A 21,073-nucleotide genomic window follows, 5' to 3' on the forward strand; every position below is an offset into this window, starting at 1 on the left:
AAAGCGGACACAAGTATGAATCTTAAATTATTATTATTTCTTCCTGTCACTTACACCCAAGGCGGGGGCAGGGGTAGATGAAGGGAATGGGAGAGGAGGGGGGAAATGCTTACCCCCCACTAAGGCACTGAGTGGGAAAGCCGCAAGTAGAGAGTGAGGCCACATTGTCCCCACTTTCTGGGACTAAGCCCCAGGTTTCTCCAGCCCTGGGCTCCCTATCACCTGAAATGCTAAGATGAGGCCCAGAGCACCTGACCTCCCTCCTAATATATTACATCATCACTTTTTAAATAGACACAGGGACTGGTCCCGCCACCCCTCCCTGTTTGACCCCTCCCCACTGTTGGGGGTACCTGGGCAGCTGTGCAAATGGGCATGGAGGTGCATGGGGAGAGGAGAGCACCGGCCCCTGAACCTGCCCCTTTTAAGGAGGGGGAAGGGCCACCAGGCCAAAGGGGGGAAATAGTGCAAGGCAGAGCCCAGGCAGCAATGGGGGTCCAGCACCCAGCGAGGAAGGGGCAGGGGTGAAGATTCTTCTCCACCCCAGGAGAATTGGTAGTTTAAAATGTGAAATTGGATTTCAACAAGACCATCAGAAGAGGCTATGTACAGAATGGGGGTGGACTCAGTCCTAAGAGTGACGGGCAAGGTCTCAGGAAAGGATTTCTTTCCTCTAGATCTGCTCTGCAGCTCACTTTTCCCAGGGACAAGCGGGAGCACCCGTTCAAAGGCCAGGATGGCTGGGCATGACACTAACTCACTAAAGTGGTCACGGGGGGGGGGGGGGAGAGGGGGGCACTCGCCACTACAGGGCATGGCCACCAGATGGCGCTGGCTCACCCGCTCCCCGCAAGGCTACCTCAACCCCTCACCCCATCCCACACCCAGCGCCCGCCAGCCCGGGGGCGGCGTGAGTCAGGGGCAGCACGCAGCAGAGGCGGCTCCGGCTTGCACCTGGGCGGGGAGGTAGGGAGGAGAAGAGGGTAAGACGCCCGGCCCGCCCTGCCCTCTGGCCTTGGGGAGGGAGCGCCAGGAACAAGACATTCCCTGCCCCGGGACGCGGGAGGGGAGAGGTGGAGAGCTCCCTTAGCTGGGCGGAGCCCTTCTGCTACCCCCCCAGGGGCGGGCGAGCCAATCAAGCCACCCTGCCCCCTTCTCCAGGACCCCATGACTCAGCGTTGGAACTGGGTGGAGGGGGGACTGGGATGGCTCCGTCCTTACAGGCCCAGTCCCCCCCACCCCTAGTCCTCAAGCTTCCACCTTGTTTCCCCCCACTTACCCTTCCTTTGCCACCCCCTTTTGCATAATTTACTGCCAGGAAAAGGGAACAGAAACCAGGAAGGAGGGGTCTCGGAAGGGAGGGGCAGTCCACCCCCTCACACACAGCCAAAACCCAGGGGGCATGGGAGCAGGGCAAGGCTTTGGTCCCAAGCCCCAGCCTCCTAGAAACCCGCATAGCCGAAGTGGGACCCCACAAATCAGAGATAGATTATTGCTTCAATTCCCCAGTAGCAGCTGGGACAGGGACCCCACCTTTACTGTGTGTGTGTGTATATATAGAAATATGTGCAGCGTGTGTGACACATACACACACATACACACACACACACATATATATTTCATATATAACTCCTTGGGTGATCACCCCAATCTAGAGAGCTTGTGACCCAAAACCTCAGCTTGGAATTGGAATGAAGGCTCTGGGGGGAAAGGGGTTGCTTCTGAAGCCAACAAGGCTCAGGGTCCCTGACCCCCAACTCCATTGGTCTTATGTGCTCCCCACTGCTTGGCATGGCATCCTAGGCCTTGTGCTGCTCCAGCCTGGCCATTCACCCCTCTTTTAAGAGGGCTCCATGGCACCTTCAGCCTGTGGTGTGGTAGATGTCCCTTCCTCCTCTTCCTCCTCAGGGGGCCCGTGAGTAGTGACCGGGGGTCCTGTGGGAGCTGACTGCTCCCAAAATCGGGCCAGAGTGAGGCGGAAGGTGTCCAGGTGGCCATTGGAGAGGTCAAGGCCGGCAGGGGATGGGGTGGCGGTGGAGGGTGGCGGGTAGTGCGGTGGCGCATCGTCCTTGCGGCGCCTTCGGGTGCGCACCTCCAGGCAGTTCTGGCCTTTGAGATGGCGCTGCAGGTGGTCCTCCTTGGCGAAAGCCTTGTGGCACAGGTGGCACTCATAGGGCCGGTCCCCAGTGTGCAGGTGCATGTGGTTCTTGAGGTCATAGCTATGCAGGAAGCGGGCTGGGCAGTGTGGGCACGAATAGGGGCGCTCTCCTGTGTGTTTCCGCATGTGGATCTTCAGCTTGTCATTCCTGGTGAAGCAGAAAGGTGTAAACATTCAGGGCTCCCGGCCACTCCCGTCCCTTGCTGCCATGTACCCATTACTGCCCCAGGAAACCCTTTCTGATTGGCCTTTAGCTTAATGGGCTCTGCCACTTGCCCCTCTATCTCCAGTGCGACCTTCTTAGGCACCGGACCATTCACAAGCGCCACTCTTGGTGGTTCTTTCGGCCTCCCAGGAACCCGCAAGAGGACTGGTCTACACTAGACCCATCTGCTTTCACTCAGATCCCACCCCCACCCCCCTCAGCCCATTCTGGGCCCTGGCCTCCACGAGGCGCTCACCTGGTGAAGCGGACACCGCAGACCTCACAGGCAAAGGGCTTCTCACCGGTATGGGTCCTCATGTGGCGTGGCAGTTTGCCAGCCCCATGGATTATCTTGTGACAGACTGGGCATTCTTGGGGCATCTGTGAACGGCGTTTACGCACCAGCTTGTCTTGGCCATCCAGGCCTGGTGCCAGGGCGTCCTGGTGCAGGGAACTTAGGTAGGCCATCAGGTCGGGATCGATGGTGTCTTCATCTGAACCCAGCTCCTCTGGCGACAGTGAGGGCTCGTTGCTCTGTGCTAGCCCGTAAGCTGGGGGGTAGGCCAGCTCTTCTTCTTCTTCCTCACCCTCACAGACCTCATAGTTCAGGGGCCCCTCAGGAGGTGAGGCAGCACCTGTGGGAGGGCTGTAGCTGTCCCCAAGCCCACTGCCCCCACTGTTGCCCACTCTAGCAATCACCCCTTCTTCTTCGTAGGTCAAGGGATGGGAGAGTACCGTGGGCGCCTCAGGGACCAGATGGTTTGCTCGGGCCCCCTTGGTTTGAAGAAAAGCTTTTCGGGGCTTGCGGCTGCGGCGGGCGACAGGTCGAGGTGGTGGTGGTGGTAGTAGGAGGGGCACCTGTGGAGGGCTATCTTCACCATTGGGCACTCCTGAGGTTGAGGCTGAGGTGGTGGCAGTGGCAAAAGCCTCAAGGTACTGTCGGGCTCGCTCACAGTCATCCTCATCCGGGCTAGGGGCTTCTAGCCCGCTACCCTGTAGGATCTCCATGCAGGCAGCAATAACACAGGGGATTTCCAGGAGCCGGGCAGCTTGAAGTACAGCCGGCATGTTGGCGCTGCTGGTGGTCAGTGTGGCTGTGTAGGCAAATTCAAGCAGGGCACCCAGGGCCTCTGGCCCTACAAAGTCCAGCTCACACACACCGGCGGCCCCTGCTCCTCCAGCAGCTGTCCCGCCACCCCCGGTTCCCATAACAGCGCTCCCCCCACCCTCGGTGAAGAGCTTCTTGAAGTAGTGGCTGCAGGCAGCTAGCACAGCCCTGTGGGTGCGGTACTCAAGACCCTGCGTCCTGATGGTAAGGTCACACAGATGGCCCAGCTGGCGCTGCTCATTGAGGCAGCTCAGAAGCTCACTGCTGTGGTCTGGGAATGGAATTCCAATCAGGTCATCCTCAGGGCTCCCCATCTTCTCCTGCAGGGTCAAGTAGAGGGTGAGGTTAAGACACTTACTCCTAAAAGGGGTGCTGGGGATCCCCTTCCAATGTTGGCTCACTTAATGAAGGAGGGCCACATGCTAGACAGCTTTTCGAGAGGGTTTCTCTGTGTAGCTTTGAGCCTGTCCGGGAACTTGCTTTGGAGACCAGGCTGGCCTCGAACTCACAGAGATCTACCTGCCTCTGCCTCCCAAGAGCTGGAATTAAAGGTGTGCGCCACCACTGCCCAGCCTACTGGACGATTTTCTAAGTGCTTAATTTTTGTTAGTATCCCATACCCTTCCAAAGTGTCCTTCCATGTCAAGTGCGGAGGAACTGCGGTTTGGAGAGATGAAGCAACCAGCTTTCTAGGTGAAGTGCCATGTGAGTAGGGTCACCCTGTCAGGTCCAGATCCACCTCCACCTCCACATTCCCAGTTCTTGCGCTGCTCTGGTCTGCTTCTGTGGGGTTCCTGCCTCTGTCAGTTTCTAGACATACTTGGTCACCTTCCTACTCCCTGTCTCTTTAGAAGCAGCAGGAGGTCCTGGTTTCGGCTTCAGACATCTGAAAACTTGAGTAATGGTTTATGATGGAGCCTCCCCATAGCTCTGGTAGAGGCCAAGGAGACTTCAGACTGATATCGGACCAAAGCTGGCAAGTCAGACATGTCTGGGTTTTGTCACAAGTATAGTATATCCTACAAACAAAAGGAACCATCCTTGCCAGGTGTCAGCAGTGATGCATGCCTTTAATTCCAGCACACCTTTAATCCTAGGAGGTAGAGGCAGGCAGATCTCTGTGAGTTCTAGACAGCCAGGGCTGTCTAGAGAAACTGTCTCATAAAACCAAAAAAGGAAAAGAGCCCCCCCCCACAACTTTTCCTTCCAGATCCTCGCTTGAAGCAGCTACCCGATGCTGGGGTGTCACTGATGTAGGTACTTCCTGCCCCCACCACAGATAAGCATCACCCCCACTGCCGAAAGGCCAACCAAGTCCCACCCCTGTCCTCCTCCTTAAACTATACCATCTTTCTCTCCCCATTGCAGAGGACCCTGCCTCTCCAGAAGCAACCTTAGTGCTTGTCCCTGCAGGGGTGGGGAGGGCAAGAATTGAAGAGTGGCCTAGTTGAATGACCTTGAGCAAATCATTGTGGTGCGGGGTGGATGAAGCCAGGTGTGGCACAGTGCCGAACACACAGTAAGGGCTCAGTCAGTGGTCTGGCCTATACCTTCCTGTTATACAAGAAAGGGTTGGGGACACTGGGTGTGGTAGCACACACCTTAAATATCAGCACTTGGCAGAGGCAGGTGGATCTCTGTGAATTCAAGGTCAGTGTGGTCTATATAGTTAAGTTCCAGGAAAGCCAGGCCTATGTAGAGAGACCCCCGTTTCAAAACAAAACAAAAAACATACGAACAAAAAAACCAACAAAACCAAACAGGCTGGGAAGGAAAGCTACAGAAGCTCCACCCATCAGCCCTGACATTATTTTAGTCAAGAACAGCAGTTCTCAACCTGTAGGTCTTGACCTCTCTGGGTGTGAATGACCCTTTCACAGGGGTCACCTAAGTCAATGGGAAAACACAGACATCTGCATTATGATTCATTAACATTAGCAGTAACATTACCGTTGTGAAGTAGCGATAAAAATAATTTCATGGTTGGGGGTCACCAAAACATAAGGAACTTTTTGTTTGTTTATTTTGTTTTTCAGGCCAGGGTTTCTCTGGTAGCTTTGGAGGCAGTCCTGGAACTTGCTCTGTAGATCAGGCTGGATTTGAACTCACAAAGATCCGCCTGCCTCCTGAGTGCTGGGATTAAAGGCACGTACCACCACCACCCAGCATTAGGAAGGTTAAGAACCAGTGGTCTAGAGCTAATAGAGACTGGAACAGTTCTGAGCTTGGACAGAGCTAGGCTCAACCAGGCTTGAGTTTGAATTCTTAGCTTCACGATCTTAAGCAAGTGATTTTATCTCTGCGTCTCTTTCCTCATCTGCAATACTGGATAATTCCAGCTGACTCCAGGGGTTGTGGTGAGGGGTAAGTGAGGCCAGGTGTGGCATAATGCCTAACTTACAGTAGGGGCTCAGTCAGTAGTCTGGCCTCAGGGCAGATTCCAGTGCACACATGGCCTCTGCTGAGAGAATTGCTAGGAGACAGGTCTGCCTCTTTCCTCCCTGAATGTACCCTGAGGGAGCCAGGTTACTAGGGAGCTACCTGACCTTGGACAAGTCACTTCCTTTCTGAGGAGGCCTAGTCCTCCTATCTGTAACAGTAAAGACAAATCCTGACATCCGCAGAGCAAGTCCCACTGGGATTTTGTCTGTGTCCTCGTTGATACTCCAACAGCAGATCAACCCTAGCCATCTATGGGAAAGAGTTTTGGGGGGTGGTAGTGTAAGTCAGGGGGATACACATTTCCTTTTTAGGACACAACAACTGCACTATCACAATGGCCTACCTGCTGGCCACCTTCACTGCAAAGCCTGAGCACCTGCACGGAAGCACTGAGTGCATGGCATCCATTTGTCTCTTTGGGAGCCGCACCTGGGAATCCCTAGATAGCTCACCTGTTCCCACCTTAAGTTCCCAAACCAAAGAACAAACAAAAATCAGGTGGGCAGCAAGAGTAGAAGCAGCAGCAGTAGCTGCCACTTAAACAGCAGTGGGTACTCTCCTGGGCCCGAGCGCATCATGTTCCTCCTCCTAAGGGGCTCGGGTGGAGCTATCCTTGCTGTCCATTGGCTGGGAGCTGGGCACCCGGAGGCACATGGCTCATACCATCCTTCACCCTCCTTCCCTCCCCACCCCACCCTTTCCCGTTGGTAAACCTGCCTCCTCTCTCCCACCCCAGGGCTGATCTCTGTGGCAACTTGGTATGGCAGGTGTACTGATTGGCTGAGCTTGCTGTCAGGTCACAGGCGCAGAGTGGTTCACCACCAACTCACACAGGGCTTGGGCAAGGGTGGGTGTTTAACTCCTTAGGCCCAAATCCAATGCCTATGGCCACAAGGTACCGAGGAAGGGCTAGAGAAGCAGATGGCGTACAGGGAGGAGAGGGTGCTCTGGGAAATCCCCTAGCCCTGGCACCCGTACCAACGGAGGTGCCACCTGGAACTATGCTGGTGCCAAGCAGGCCGAGGGGGCACTCCTAGCTCTATCACATGGGAGGGGTTGGTGGGGTGGAGGCCTCCCCTTCTTTCTGCCAGGGCGGGGCACTGGTGCCAGTGTGCCCACCCCACCTTGGGCGCCCTTCCCACACCTGTATCCCAGCGGGCCCAGTCCCCTTGACGCCCCATGTAGGCAGCCCATCCCTACCCAGCCTGGCATGCCCCCTCTTGCTAAGACCTTGTGGGCATGGGTGTGTGTGGGGGTTGGGGGGGCAGCTGTGCCAGGGAACCAGGCAAGGTCTGTTTGGTCTGTTTGCCTGGTAGGGGAAAGAACTGGGGGCCCCGCCCCATCACTCCCCTCTTTCTCGCCACCCCCCCCAGGCTCCCCTCATTGTCAGTCCTGCTAGACCGGCCAAGCCAGTGGGCAGCTTTCTTGAAACCGGGCCCTGTGTCAAGCCTGCACCATCTCTGGTGGGGAAGACTCCAGGGTGACAATGGTAAGGGGTGACAAAGTTGGGAGTCCCTATCACCTACCCATCAGTACCTAGAGGCACCTGCCAGAGTGTGTCTACCAAACAACCAAAAGGCAGAGGGTACTGGCACACTTAGGAAGACAAAGGCAACTAGGATCTTCCAGTAGGCACCTTCCAGCTGAGGGGCTCCATGCTGGTCTGAGCCAGCTGAAGGGCAGGCATAGGAGGCCCCTGAACAGGGCAGCTGAGTAAAGCTGGCCCCCCCTTCTCCCTACCTTGGGGATTAGGGGACCCAGGCTTAGTGTGGGGGGCAGCCGGCAGAACCAGGATTAGTGTCGTTGAAAATAGATGTAGGCTGATACACAGGCGCATAGAGCATCACCCCCCCCCCATTCCAAGGCCCCTTCTCCCAGCTCTGCCAGGGAACCAGAGAGGGGCCTGGCTTGGCTTTTTTCTGGAGCAGCAGCCAAGAGGGTGAGGATCAGGCTGAAACACCTTCCTGCTGGGGATGACTGAGACCCAAGGCTCTGCCCAGTGCTCCTAGTGCCTGGGCTGGCCACCCCTCCCCCTTCTTTCTCCCTTCTGCCTCCACCCCCAACCCCAGCTCCAGCCTCAGGTTCTCTTCCTGTTTTTTTGGAGCCCAGTTTGCACGAAGCTAGGGTTTTGGCCTGTGGCTGGACCAGAGGGGTAGGGAAAAATTGGAGTCAGTCCAAAGTCTTTAAGGACCCAGGAATCCTTATTCTATGGTTCCCTCCATCCCTCTGGGGCCAAAGGGCCACTGACATCTGAACTGCCCAGTTTCAGGCAGGTGAGGTGGCTGAGTCACACATCACTGGAGGATTGGAAGAACTTCCACAGAGAGGGCCAAAAGACCGAAGCTGGGCCCAGGGATGCCAAAAGCACTGCGGAGCTCTGCTCTCCAGCCCCCTCTAAACTTGTACATGCCTTCCCCATCCCCCATGTGACGCTTCCCCCCTCCTAACCTCACCACCCCCAGCACTCACACTTCCTGGGGGCCGAGGCGGGGAAGAGAGACCGCAAGCCACGAAGGGGGAAGGAGGCGAGGGGAGTCGGCTGCTTCCCGGTGCTGTGGGGGTTAAGCTCCCACCAGGTCCCGATCCCGTGCAGGGGCTCCTGGTGGAGGGCCACTACTAGCACTCCTTTTCGTTCTATAAGCTCGGCTCTAGCACACAGCCCTTTAGCCCATCAAGGAAAATGGAAGGATAGAAAGATGGCGGAGGAAGGAATAGGGGACCGCTTTCCCAGCCCTGCCTCTCCACCTCTGGGGACCCTAGCTCATCAGCAGCCCCATACTCCTAGTCTTTCTCCTAGGACTTCTTTCTCTTTTACTCTTTGCGCTCTCGTCCTGCACCTGTGGCCCTTGTCTTCCCACACAAGATTGAACCTTGGTTCCCTTTCTTAGCTTTTATGAGCTTTCTCATCTCTCTATCGCGCCTGTCCCTAGGACTGCAGCTAGGAACCATCCTCAAGGTCTCCTTTCCCTCCTCACGTTTCTCACCGAAGCCTCCCCTGAGCCCAACATCTGCCAGGCTTCAACATCTGCCAGGCTTCAAGTACCCTTCCAGGCCTGTGTGGGGTAGACATAGCAGAGGGACCAAATCAAGACCAGGGTTTGTTCTGTGTACAAAGCCTTGTCTTATGAAGAGATAGCTTAGTCTTGGGTACCCACACCTGCCTTCTGAAGGAAGCGGAGGGCCAAATTTTGGGAGCCACTTGGAGAAAAGAGTGGGAGAGGTAGGGTGTGCAGTGAGAGCGGATGTGGGGTAAAGGGGGACAGCGAGCGCCTCTCTGCCCGTCAGAATTTCCAGCCCTGAAGCTACTGGACTTTCCCCAGAGAGTGCCCACCCTGAGCCAGGTAACTATTCACTTGGACAGACCCTGGTCATCAGGGTTCCCAGCAGAGTCTGGCTGGGCACTGCCAGCTCTTCTTAAGGCTAAGGAGACTGCCCAGAGCACCAGGGTCTACCTTGTATCCCCCTCCCCCCAGCCATATCTTTGGCTGGGTAACCAAGCTGGCTGGTAACCCCACACCCGCTTAGCCGCAGGCAGAAACCTGAGCACCCCCCAAGCCCCAGAAGACACCCCAGCCGGGTCCCCGGAGCCCAACTCCCTGCCAGCCTGTCCAACCTCCTGGCCTGGCCCCGCGAGCAGCTTCCGTAGGACCCTTCTTCTGCCTTTCTTGGTCCTCTTGGATCCTAAGACTCTGAGACCTCCCCACACTCTAGCGCCTTGGCTCCTCTGTTCCCTAAAGCCTCCAGTGAAATCTGGGCACCCTCTTCCTACCCTGTTTTTCAGTCCTCCTCTGACCCTTGGCCAATTCTAGGCCTCGGAGCCTCCCCTGGGGCCTGACCTCCTGAGCCAGAGCAGGGCCTACTCACCTGAACGCTGAGGGGCCTTGCCGGCAACTCCTCCTGGCCCCCGGGGGCAGCACGTTGGAAGGGGAGGGGGAGGGATAACGGGGGGGGTGTCTGTTCCCCACTCTAGCTCCCTCCTTCAAAGGGGCCGCCCACGACCTGGCCCAGTCCCTCCCCCTACAGTCTTAACCCTCTGGGTGCTACCCCCTCCCCCCAGCTTGGAGGGAGGGGTTACAGAAGGGCTGGCAGCGTGGGAGAGGGCCCAAAGTCTCTGCCTTCAGTGCCCAAAGCCCCAGCTGTCCCCACCCCCGCCTGCCCTTACTCAGTCCTAAAAGGGGAAAAAGGTGAGGGGTAGGAAAGGTAGGAGCTAGGCCAGTCCAGGAGGACAGAGGTGAGGAGGAGCAATGTGAGAGGTTGCTGGAGGTGGGACCAGGAGAAGGAAGAAGGGAGGGGACAGAAGACAGCAGCGGCCAAATTGGGAGGAGGGGAGCTCTGGACTGTCAGTGCCAGGGGTGACAGGTGCCCAGGCCCCAGCCCCTCGGGGTACGTGGGATTAAAAGAACTTAAGGGAGACCCTAGTAAGCCCCTGCCCCTTGCTGGGAGCTGTCCGTATTCTCTTTACCTTGTACCAGGCTGGGGCCCTCAGGGGCCGGGCAAGGCGGCACCCGCCCTCCTCACAGCCTCACCCCAAACCCACTCACATACCACAGTTCTTCGCCAGGGCGCCAGCCCTGCCAACCGGGCCAGGGGGCAGCACTCATGCCAGACCCCAGTGACCAGGGGGACAGAGCTGGCTGAGGAGGGGTAGACATTCTGGGGGAGCTGTAGGCACCGAAAGAGGAAGGAGCTGGGAGGGGGCATCTGCTGGGAAGCTCCTAGCCCCACCCCTTGCGCAAGCTACTGCTACCCTGGCTGGTTGGGTGGGACCCGCCTGGGCCTGAGGGGCAACTCAGGAAGGCTCTGCGATGAGTGGCCGCAGAATGTCACGAAACTCCTGGGGTTTCTTATTCTTGGGAGTGAAAGGTACCCCAGTGTCCTCCAGGCGGTAGGCCATCCCAGGTCCTGCTAGGCTCAGAGAGAATCACAGAAATGTCCCCTAAGATACCCCCTCCCTGTTACCCCCAACAGCTGCTGGCTTGGTGCCGCTGGCCTGCTGCTCCTCACCGGCTCCCGGCCTGGCTGGCAGCTACCCACCAGGATGCTGGCAGTCCTGCCCGCCTCTCCCTCCTACCCCCTGCTCGCAGTGCCCTATGCCAACTGTGGGCCTGGGGTGGGGGAGGGTCACTTCTATGCCTTGGTGCCAGGCAGGCGGGCCCAGGCCCCTGAGGTCCTATAGATAAGCCCCAAGACCCTGTCCTTAAGCCACCTCCTTAGGAGGAAGCACATTGCTCAGGGCTGATACAGAGCATGGATAGACCTATGAGCAGTTACTGAAGGATCCACGCCCCAAGGTGGGGACCAGTGTCTCTCCTGACACCAGGCGCCAATCTCCCAGCATTCCCCCTGCAAATGCTCGGGCACCAAAGTCCCTGCAATTCCTAAGAGCCCCAGTCTAATGCCTACAGCTTGTGAGGGAGTAGGGTGGGGCTGCTCCCTGCCCTTTGATCCCCATAAAGGGAGGGAACTAGCCTGGAGGGCAGGGGGCAGGGATGGAGTTCATGGGGCCCCTCATTTCCCCTGCCAGGGGCATCAGGGCAGGGTGTGGGCATCTCTTGGGTGGGGCTCATCTTACCGTGTGAGGATGGGTAGTATGTCTTAGCATGACAGATGGATGTCGATACATGGTGTCACATGGGAATGTAATGGCAAGAACAAAGTAAGGCGAATACAGAGGGTCTCTATGTTGCAACCCATCCCAGTACTGACTTTAACACTTTTAGACTCAAATAAATTGAGGGCTCAAAGAGTACTACAACTCCCAGTGTGCATCACAACTGCTTTGCATGTACCTTGGGAGTTGTAGTTCCCTTAAGAGGCCCTGGGTTCTCTTCCCAAGAGCTTAGCTGGTAGATTAGGGAGAGAATGGTCACAGAACTCTTAAGTGCAACACTATTTAAGAGTAAGACAGTCTAGGAGGTTCATGGTGGGGAGAGAAGACCCCCTTACTCCAGGCAAAGGGGGAAGAAAGGAGGAAGGAAGGAGGAGAGGATGTCTGTTGAAAGGGGCATATGGGTGGGGAGGAGCTGGGGGGGGAGGTGGAAACAGGAAGGAAACTGAAGCCAGAGACATGAAGTCGAAAGCAAGGTCTTGGGGGAGCCCCACTCTGAGGCGTGGCAGAGACTGGGAAGACATGTCTCCTACCATTTTGGTGACCTGGGAAGGCATAAGAGGAATTTGTGATGTTAAGTGGTATCAAATTAATGTATGTGTGTGGGGTCACTGGCTCCATTTGCCTGCCATCAGCCCTCTTTTGCCATGGGCACCCTCAAACTATGGATGTGGTATAGGCATCTGCTGGTTAGGAACCCCGAAAGTTCTAGGAAAGCTAAAAGGCAGAGGCAGAGTTGGGGTAAGGAAGGGCCTGATGATTAGCACAGGGAAGGCACTGTGGGGTTGGGTCCAGGTGTGAAGCCAGGGTAAGGGCAGGACAGACCACGGGGCAGGCAGAAGCCTCGGGCAGAGCGGGATAATGTCCCTGTGCCACCTGCTTCCCACCCATTTCAGACTGTGGGCCAAAAGAGGGAAACCTTCTCTGGCCTCATGGAGACATTTGCTAAAGGTAGATTCCCTCCTGGACTAGTGGCCTGTAAACAGAAAAGATGGCCTCTCAGGGAGCCAGACGGTAGAGATGGAGGTCAGAGATGGGCAAGAGAGCTGTTCTGAGGACAGTTTTTTTCTGGGTTTCCTCAAGTCCTGTGACAAATGCTGACAGGCCACAAGGTTACTGCCAAGGCCTGAGCTTGGCTAAGTGGCGGAGGCAGTGGGATCTGTCTCGACCCTCCAGTCCTTGATGGTGCATCAGTCATTGTATCCTCCCCCTCCTCAGCCCCCCAGGCCTGCATTGGCACCTGGCCGCTTCTGTGTTGGCAGGACCGGAGGGGGGGGGACAGCAAGGCAACTTCAAACTGTCCGGGCAAAACGTCAAGTTTACTCACGAGTTTACTCAGGAGAAGGAGGGGGAGAGGCCAGAACAGGCACACCCCATGCCAGGGTCCTATCCATCTGCCTGTCTCCACCTTCCTCCCCCACTCCTTTTCAGCCCTAGGCCAAAACAGGCACAAGCCCCAAGGCCTGGTGGCAGGGCTGCCTTAACTCTCAGGAAGGTCAGAGAGCCAAACAGGCTGGAGGCAGGAAGCCCTGAAGCAGGCCCAGAGGTTTCTATCAGAGGGCACTGCCCTGCCTGGAGACCATTTATTCCCCGTCTTAGGTCCTTGGCCCTGGGCCAAAAGAACTGGGTCTCTCAGCCATCTAAAAGACGGCCTTGCCTCCTCCACCTGAGCAGTCTGCTGGTCTAGTAACTTCTGACCCCAAATGTCCACGCCAGGGCTTGGCCTTGGGTACCAACATGATGCCATTCAGGACCCCATTCATCTCAGCCTTGGCTTGGAATGGGGGGCCAGCACTCTATCTGACCTACTTCCCTTTCCTCCCCACCTGTTTTCACTCTTCACTTCTCTCCCCAAGCCTTCACTGTCCCCACCCCAGAGGTGCTCCACCCCCCCCTGCCTGCTGGGTCCCCTCCCCCACTCTTCCCCAGGGTGCCAAGTGCAAGCACACAAAGGGCCCGATGGTGCATTGTTAGCCCAGCCCCCGCTGCCCGCCGCGCCCTCCTGGGGCAGGCACTAGGCCAAGGAGGAGCTGGGGGCGGTGGGTGCCAGGGGGCACCATGGGGAAGGGGGAAGAGGGCAGCACCTGCCTCCCAGACACTGGGGCCATATCACCTGGGCTGAGTAGTGGAGACAGGGCCCCATCAGAGCGGGCCTGTCTCCTTGACACCTGAGCTTAGTGGGCACTGCTTTCTTTCTTCCCCAGAGCCCCTTTCTGGTGGTATTAACCCCTTCCTGACCCCAGGCTGGGGGGGGTGGTACCCGAGGGAGGGGACAGTGTCTGGGGGTGTCAGCAGGCAGCAGCGTGCCTACAGCAACCATGTTAACAGAGACACGCTGGGGGAGCTGGGGTCCCGGGGGCCAAGGACAGGAGGCACTGGCAGAGATTTCTCCTTGTTTCATCAGCTGCTCCAGGGGGAGCCCCCTGTCCTCCTCCCGAGTTACCACTAAGGAGGAACACTAACTACCATCCAAACCCAGTCACAAATGTGCCCTTCTCCAGCCCAGCACAGTACTTCTTATGCCCAGTATCTCCTCCCAATCTAATGTCCACTCCATGCCAGCTCTATAAACAGTGCCAGGAGGGTACAGGGGTGACCAAACCAGTTGGTGTGTGTGGGGTAACAAAACGCAACCCCATAATCCTCCAGGCCTTAGCGCCCCCCCAAAACACACACTCCCTTGGAGAACAGAGAGTTCATATCTTGGTTTAACTCCTTACTTCCCAAGCTGGCTCCCCCCAACCCTTGATAAACGGTCCCCTCCTGTAGGAATAAGCCGGGGAGAAGGAGAAAAAGCTGCGCTGACTCATTCCCAGTCTCAGCTGCAGTGAGGGGTCTCCAAGGCATTCGGGCGGGGGTCAATTCAAGAACGCCCTCCACCTGGCCCGGAAGCCAGGACAGCTTGCCGGTCTCCCCCTCTCCCCAGCACCCACTTCCGGTGTCCCAAACTAGGTCAGCAGTGCTCGTTTCCTGTGGGTCAGCTAGCACCGGCGCCTCTGCCCCTCCCCTGCTCCGGACCCAGGCTCCCCGCCTTACCCCCCGCCCCCCAGGGCGCCCCGAGGTCTCACCACGTCTCAGCCGCCCTTTGATACATGGGGGTTGTGCGGGGTGGGGGGCAGGGGACCCGCCCTCTCTCCAAACACTAGCAGGGCCGGGGCGCCTGGGCAGGCACGTGTCCGGGCACAACCCGCTGCCCACGCTGCCCCCCCACTCCCACCCCCCCTCGCTCTGGCCAGGACACGTCGCTCTCTTACTTGGGTGGGGTGGGAGGAGGGGAGAGAAAGCTGGGAATGGAAAGCAGCGCCCCCCACCCCATTTGAATGGCCACCCTCTGCCAGCGGCGCGCGCTACGTTGCTACCACACGGCGACCCCCGCTCCGGTTAGGGCAGGTGCGCCGGCGCCGGAGGCAAGACCGGTGGTAGGTAGAGTTCTTATCACCCACCCTCGCACTGGAGTTGTGAGAGCTGACTTTGAAAAGGTGGCGGTGGGGCTGCAGCCTGAGAAGGGAATGTGATTGCGGAGCGGGAGGGGCAGAAGGGTCGTTCTGCCGAGCCGCGCTAGCGCTGGAGAGACGACGCGGCTCTGGAAGCGCAAGAAACCGAATAGTCCAGCCGGTAACTTTCCCCCAAGCCGCGGTTCCTCCCGCCGCCCCCCAACCCCCATGCCACTGGCCTGGGTCCAGCCCACCGCGCCAGGGGGGCGCGGAGCAAGGGAGGGGGGACGGACACGCGTTGTCCTAGTTAGAGAGTCCGTCAGCGTTTCCATTCCCTCCGTTCGGTCGGGCTTGGGGTCTTCCCCCTAAGTCACGAAGGCGGCTGGGAGGGAAGTTCAGCGCAGCTCACCCCCTCTCCATCCCGTAGCTCACAGTTTTACATTAGAAGTGCAAAGAAAGTTTCTGGAGACCCTTCGCCCAGAGTTGGGGGGAGGCCGTCGTTCTCTACCTTTCCTCCAAGTTAAAACCAATTAATTCCAAAGACCCAGGGAAGCTACAGGGAACGCGACTGGTCTGCATGTGTGTGTGTGTACAGGGGTCTCTCAGGACGCACGAAGGACACTGCAGTAGGCTCTAGTCTAGTGGACCCCGAGCCAAGGGACAAAAAGTGGGGTTCACTTACTTCTCAGTCGTCGGGTCCGCTCGCTGGAGCTGCAGAGGCACGGGGTGTGGAAGTAGCGCGTCCCCCGCCAGGCCCGGGGGCTTGGGGCCCTGCTCCGGTCCTGGTCAGAAGGCCGCGGTCAGTGGCTCGCCGCTCGTTGCTGGGGGGCTCCTCCTCCGCCACCCTTTGCCTCCTCCTGCTGCCCGCCCCCCCTTGGCCGCGGGGAGCCGTACATTCACCTGGCTCCCACCCGCCCCCCCCAGGGCCCGCCTCACCTGTCCTGCTGTCTCACCTGTCCTCCCGCTTGCTTTCCCCCCATCCCTCCCCTCCCTCCCCCCGCCCCTGCCACCCCCAAACTCCCCCCCCACCCTTAGCAACACCCTCTGTCACTTCCTGGTTTTTCATCCGCCCCCCCCAGGCACCCCCTCCCTCCGCCCAATAAGGACATAAACTTCCACCTCTTCCAACAGCTGGTTCCAGCAGGGAGCATATGGGTCCCTCCCTCCTTTTTGCCCCCTTCCTCCGAGCTCTGACTTCGCTCCCAGAGCCTTTCCCACCCTTTTCCTTTCCCTTCTTTCCTTCTCTCTCCCTTCACCTGCCGCGATCCCTCTCCCTCTCTGCTCTCTACCACTATCTCCTGCGGTCCACCTTAACTGGAGCTCCGCCTCCGACCGCCGGCCAGCCCTCTGCTGCTGTCCAGCTCCACCCCCTGCACGCCACCGCCCTGCCCGCCCATTGGCCTGAACACCCGCCTATCCCATTTGGGACGCGCCTAGGGTTCATCCAGGGAGGGGGTGGAGCTTGGGGCTGGCCTGAAACCAGAAGGGGAGGGAGGCCGAAGGCAGTGTCCGCAGTGGCCCGGGAATGGAGCAGCCCCCTCAGGAACTTCCTCTCCTTCAAGAGGGGCTTCTGTGGGGTCAGCACCTGGGGTATGAGAGGTTACCGATGATAGGCTGCATGGGGATGAAGAGTAAGAATTTAGAAAGAGTGGGGTCCCGCTAGGGGCTTTAATCAGGTCAGAGCCCCAGGAAGGAAGGGGAGAAGGCCAGTAGACATTCAGCTGCGGCCCCTGGGCCCATCGACTCCCTCAGAGGGAGCGGGGGAGTTGAGGTTGCTGGCACGCAGTGTCCCTCCCCACGCGTGACGGAGCCCCGTGGGGAGGGAACAGTGCCCGGGGCAAGGAGCCTCAGCGTCCTCGCCAGTGCGCGTTGCTGCCTTGGCATTTTCAGAGGGAGGGACGGAGTCTGGGGAGGGGGAGGTGCGCTCCCTCCCGGGCTCCAGCTCTGCCTTCGTCCGGCTTGTTCTTTTAGTGGGGAAACTGAGACCCCCATAGTGGAGGGGACGCCTTGACGCAGTTTCACTCAGGCACCCAGGTGGCGATGGAGGCCTGGGTGTCTTAGGATATCTGCCCGTGCGTATTTGGGAAGGACCAGTATTCGTATTTCAGTGTTGGGCCAACAGAGAAAGGTAGACTCTTAGGGACGCTTCCAACTGGACCGGCGGTGCTACGTACCCCAAAAGGGCCCCTCCCACTGGTTTCAAACGGATTCAAATCCCGCTCTTTGGGGCCAGGTTCGGCTTCTCAGCAGCGGGCCAGGCCGAACCGGGTCGGACTTGTTCTCCCTTCCCAGCCCCCTCCGCAGGGGGCCTCCCTCCCTTTCCAGCAGGTGGCTCCGCAGGACACCAGCTCAACCTGTTGGACTACAATGGGCGGTGCCAGGGGGGCCCTGGCCCTCACCCGGGCTGACCCGGGATCCCCGAGCAGGGGGAGGGGCGGAGTCCGTCCTTCCCTCCCTGTTTCTCCCTCTCCCCCTGACGTGACTCAGCCTCGAGGCCGCTGCTCTGCCCCTCAGTCAGGGGCGGAAAGTGTGAGGCGCCCCGCAGGGCCGAGGCCAAACCAAACAGCCCCCCATCCCAGACATTATCTCACTGGAGAGTTAGGGGGGCAATAGGGACCAGTGCTTAGCAGTAGGCATGGAGCTCTGGCTCGAGTAATCCGTTCCGGGTTTTCCTATCGTTTCTGTCGTGTCGTGTGTCGCTCCCCCCCCCCCCAGCCTGCCCTGGGTCAAGTCTGATCTTTGCTCCGGGTTTTCTTAGCGGCCCCGCCGGACTGTTTCTAGTCGGGAGGTTTCCGAGCTGGCTGTGTTTGGACTGGGTTTTTTCCCCTTCCTTGCTGTCAGGGTCTCAACGGGCCGTGCCAGGGGCAAGGCGGCAGTGCTAGATGCCTAAGTAAAATGGAGGGGAAACTGCTTTCACGAGAAGGGTACAAGACCTAGGAAAAGGATTTGGAGGAGGGTAGGCAAGCCCAGGTCTCCCGAAGGGCGAGGGTCTTGTAATTAGGTTCTGGGAACCCAGACTCTGGGAACAGCTCTGCTGTGCCCCTCTCCTGCCACAGGGGTTGCGTCTGACTGGACACAACCCGGATCTTTCTGCGGCTGGACTGCCACTCTGCAGCAGTCCTTGGAAATCAGTTAATTCCACAGTGGCTCTTTTCCATGTTCATGATTTTCTTTTTCTTGTGGTACAAATAGTTCCCTTTCATGTTGGTGGGGGCACCGACTTGAAATTCCTGTCCACTCCCCAACTTTGGGTCCTAACTGCCAAACCAGAGACAGAGAAGAGCTGTGGGACCCCGCCCCCTTATATGGAGCCCCCCCCCCCATCTCAATCTCCTATACACCTGAACCGGTACTGGGAACTGGAGGACAAGTTTACCTGCAGGGTCTCCTGATGAGCGCCACCTACCTCTCCCCCCATCCCCGCCACACTCTCAGACTGCAACTTTCTAGATTCTAGACTTTAATATATGAGGAAAGTAGATGAGTTAATACCTCGAGAGTGAGGTGTTTGTCCTGACAAGGATAAAAGCCCTTGCAAGAAGGACTTTATACCTAAGGCTGGGGACAGCGACTGAGTGGCAGTCCTATTACGAGACTGGTCCAAGTTCACTGAAGAGTCCTGGTTGCAGAGTCCTGGAGGAAAGGTGCAGTTGGCGGCTGGAGGCGAGGCTCTTCTTGGCAGGGTCCTACAGTGAGTCTGGGGGCCCGTTTCTGGTCGTGGGGGTTGAGCTGAAAGCAGCTCCTCCGCCAGCATCAAGCGCCCACCTAGCTCTCAGCTCCCCCGCCCCTTTCCCGCGGCTGCCTCCGCTTCCCTCGAAAAACCCGCCGCCCAGGAAACCACTGGGGGCGCTCAGACCGCAGTCCCCTCTCTGCCGCCGCCCCCCAGAACCTCCACCGCGACCGCCCAACCCACCTGAAGGGGCGGTGGCTGCCAGGGGTACTCCCTCCCGCCGACTCCCCCCACACCTGCGGGTAGCACTATTTATAACTGTGCGCCTATTCTGGGCCTCTCGACTGGAGCCCGCAGTAGCGCTGTGCTAATCGCCGCTGGGATCTCTGCGCCCCCCAGGGCTGGGGGGAGGTAAATTTAGCTTCAGGAAGCTCCGGGGAACATTTTCCAAAACTCCTCGTCCCAGAGCAGGCAAAACAGAACCCCTTTGCGCGCAGCCTGCTTCCTACTCGCCACCAGGTGGCGCAAGGCTCTTAAACCCCAGCCATCTAGGGGTGTAGAGATCAGGAAAGCCAGGCGAGGTGGACAAGGAGCTGTAGAACGCTACCTAGAAAAGGGATCAAAGGGCTTCTGCATATGAATGGAGAAATGCAAAAGGCAGCAGCTTAGAAGGGATGCCTCCACACCACTGGCTCTGCCTCCTAGGGCAATTAACTAATTTCTATCAGAGGAAGGCAAGGTTAATGAGGAACCCTTTTTTATTGTTCTCTTTTCTTTTTTGTTTAGACGGGAGTCTTTATATTGCCCGTGCTGTACTCCACATTCTAGGATCAAATAATCAGCTCCAGAGTCAGCCTCTAGAATAGCAAGGGGGAAAAAAACGCGTGCTTCCAGCCTGGCAAACCCTAAAGTTGAGATCCAGAATGTGGGTTCACTGAAGATGAACATTGTCCTTCTGACCCTGGGATGAATCACTTCACCTCTTGGGGCCTGTTTATTTAAATTCATGTGATATAGTTACCTTATCGTTACCTCGCCTACTTTTTTTCTGTGTGTATGTGTGCGTGTTTTGTTTGTTGTAGGGTTTCACCACCACACTCAAGCCTGCCTACTTTTTGGTGTACCTTTGCTCCTGAGCACACACACATTCATGTGGAGGTGGGAGGACAGCTCTTTCCATCATGTGTGCCCTGGGGATTGAATTTATCAGGCTTGACAGCAAGCACCTTTATCCACTGAGCCCTAAAGTATATTTAAAAAAAAAATAAAGAATACTTTTAAAAAAATACTTGAGCCAGGTATTCAGGAAGCAAAGATGGGCAGATCTCTATGAGTTTGAGGTCAGCCTCATCTACATAGTGAATTCCAGGCTGGACAAAGGTACACATGGAGATTTTGTTTTTTAAAAAATTATTTTGTCAGCTGGGCAGTAGTGGTGCATGTCTTCATTCCTAGCACTCAGGAGGCAGAGGCAGGTGGATCTTTGTGAGTTCAAGCCTGGTCTATAGAGTTGAGCTCTGGGATAGCCAGGGCTACCTAGAGGAACACTGTCTTGAAAAACCAAGGAACAAAAACAGCAACACACAATGATTTTGTTTTAAGAAAGGGTGGGTCACTCTGTAGCCTACGCTGACTTTGAATTTGCTATGTAGGCCAGGCTGGTCCTAAACTGGAGGTAACCCTTTTGTTGCACCTCCCAGGTACTGGATTAAAAGTACCTCACCCAGCTTGAAGCGTTCGGACTGGGTGATGTGTCTTTCCACTGTGAAGCTCTTCCAGCCACTGCTCTCCTTGGGCGTCTGTCAGTCTTTATCCCAATGATTTCCTTTGTCCAGCTCTCTACTCCCTACCCCACCACAGCACACAGCCCTGGCTGGCCTCTGCTTCCTCTATCCACCACTTCCCTAGTAGTCTTTGCCAAGTATCCTCTGTTCTGGCAAAAGACTTTGTGCTCAGTTGTCAGACTCTGGAGACTCTGGGCTCCACTTCTAGGTACTGCTCAGCTTAAATTGAGTAGGACTTAAGGAAAAGAAGGCAGCAGGGCTGCCCAGCACTCCGGAGGCAGAGGTAGGTGGATCTCTGAGTTCTACAGATTGGGTTCCAGCATAAGCTTCAAAGCTACAGAGAAGCCCTGTCTTGGGAGAAAAACAAACAAAAAACCAAAGGCAGTAGGTCAGGGCTGAATTAGGAAGGGTAATAGGAAGGCTCTAGAGGAAGGAGAGCCCTGGGTTCAATGGGAACCTGTGCCCACCCCCACACAAGCACATGTCAGACAGTTGTTTTTGCAGTGCTGGGGTTGAGAGGGAACGCTCAGAAGGAACCAGGCAGCAGTTCTGACCGGCACACTTTGGGTGTTTAGAGAGGTACTGAGCAGATATGGTAGTTTATCCTTCTAATCCCAGGACTAGGGAGGCTGAGACAGGATTGCCACAAATTTGAAGTTTGAAG

At 57.2% G+C, this 21,073-nt stretch overlaps 2 protein-coding genes across 6 annotated transcripts in view; one reads left to right on the plus strand and one right to left on the minus strand.

The window, feature by feature from the left end:
• Positions 1–16: 16 nt before the first annotated feature.
• On the minus strand, positions 17–16,268 carry Zbtb7b (zinc finger and BTB domain containing 7B). 5 transcript variants are annotated; one of them, XM_051199536.1, is made up of 4 exons: positions 16,075–16,268; positions 15,638–15,737; positions 2,620–3,791; positions 17–2,306 (listed from the first exon to the last, which is right to left on the minus strand). In XM_051199536.1, the coding sequence occupies exons 3-4, from the start codon at positions 3,783–3,785 to the stop codon at positions 1,841–1,843; spliced, it is 1,632 nt and encodes a 543-aa protein (XP_051055493.1). In that variant the 5' UTR covers positions 3,786–3,791; positions 15,638–15,737; positions 16,075–16,268; the 3' UTR covers positions 17–1,840. The 5 variants fall into 5 exon arrangements, with proteins under 5 accessions (XP_051055493.1, XP_051055494.1, XP_051055495.1 ...); XM_051199537.1 differs by lacking the exon at positions 16,075–16,268 and adding an exon at positions 15,892–15,958; XM_051199538.1 differs by lacking the exon at positions 16,075–16,268 and adding an exon at positions 15,909–15,927.
• Positions 14,827–21,073, plus strand: part of Shc1 (SHC adaptor protein 1) — a 34,839-nt gene continuing 28,592 nt past the window's right edge. Inside the window, exon 1 of the mRNA XM_051199531.1 lies at positions 14,827–14,940. Within this exon, the coding sequence (XP_051055488.1) occupies positions 14,842–14,940 (99 nt within the window). The 5' untranslated portion in view covers positions 14,827–14,841. The remainder of the gene's footprint in view (positions 14,941–21,073) is intronic.

Source organism: Phodopus roborovskii, unplaced genomic scaffold (genome assembly GCF_943737965.1).
Source record: "Phodopus roborovskii unplaced genomic scaffold, PHOROB, whole genome shotgun sequence".
NCBI lineage: Eukaryota > Metazoa > Chordata > Mammalia > Rodentia > Cricetidae > Phodopus > Phodopus roborovskii.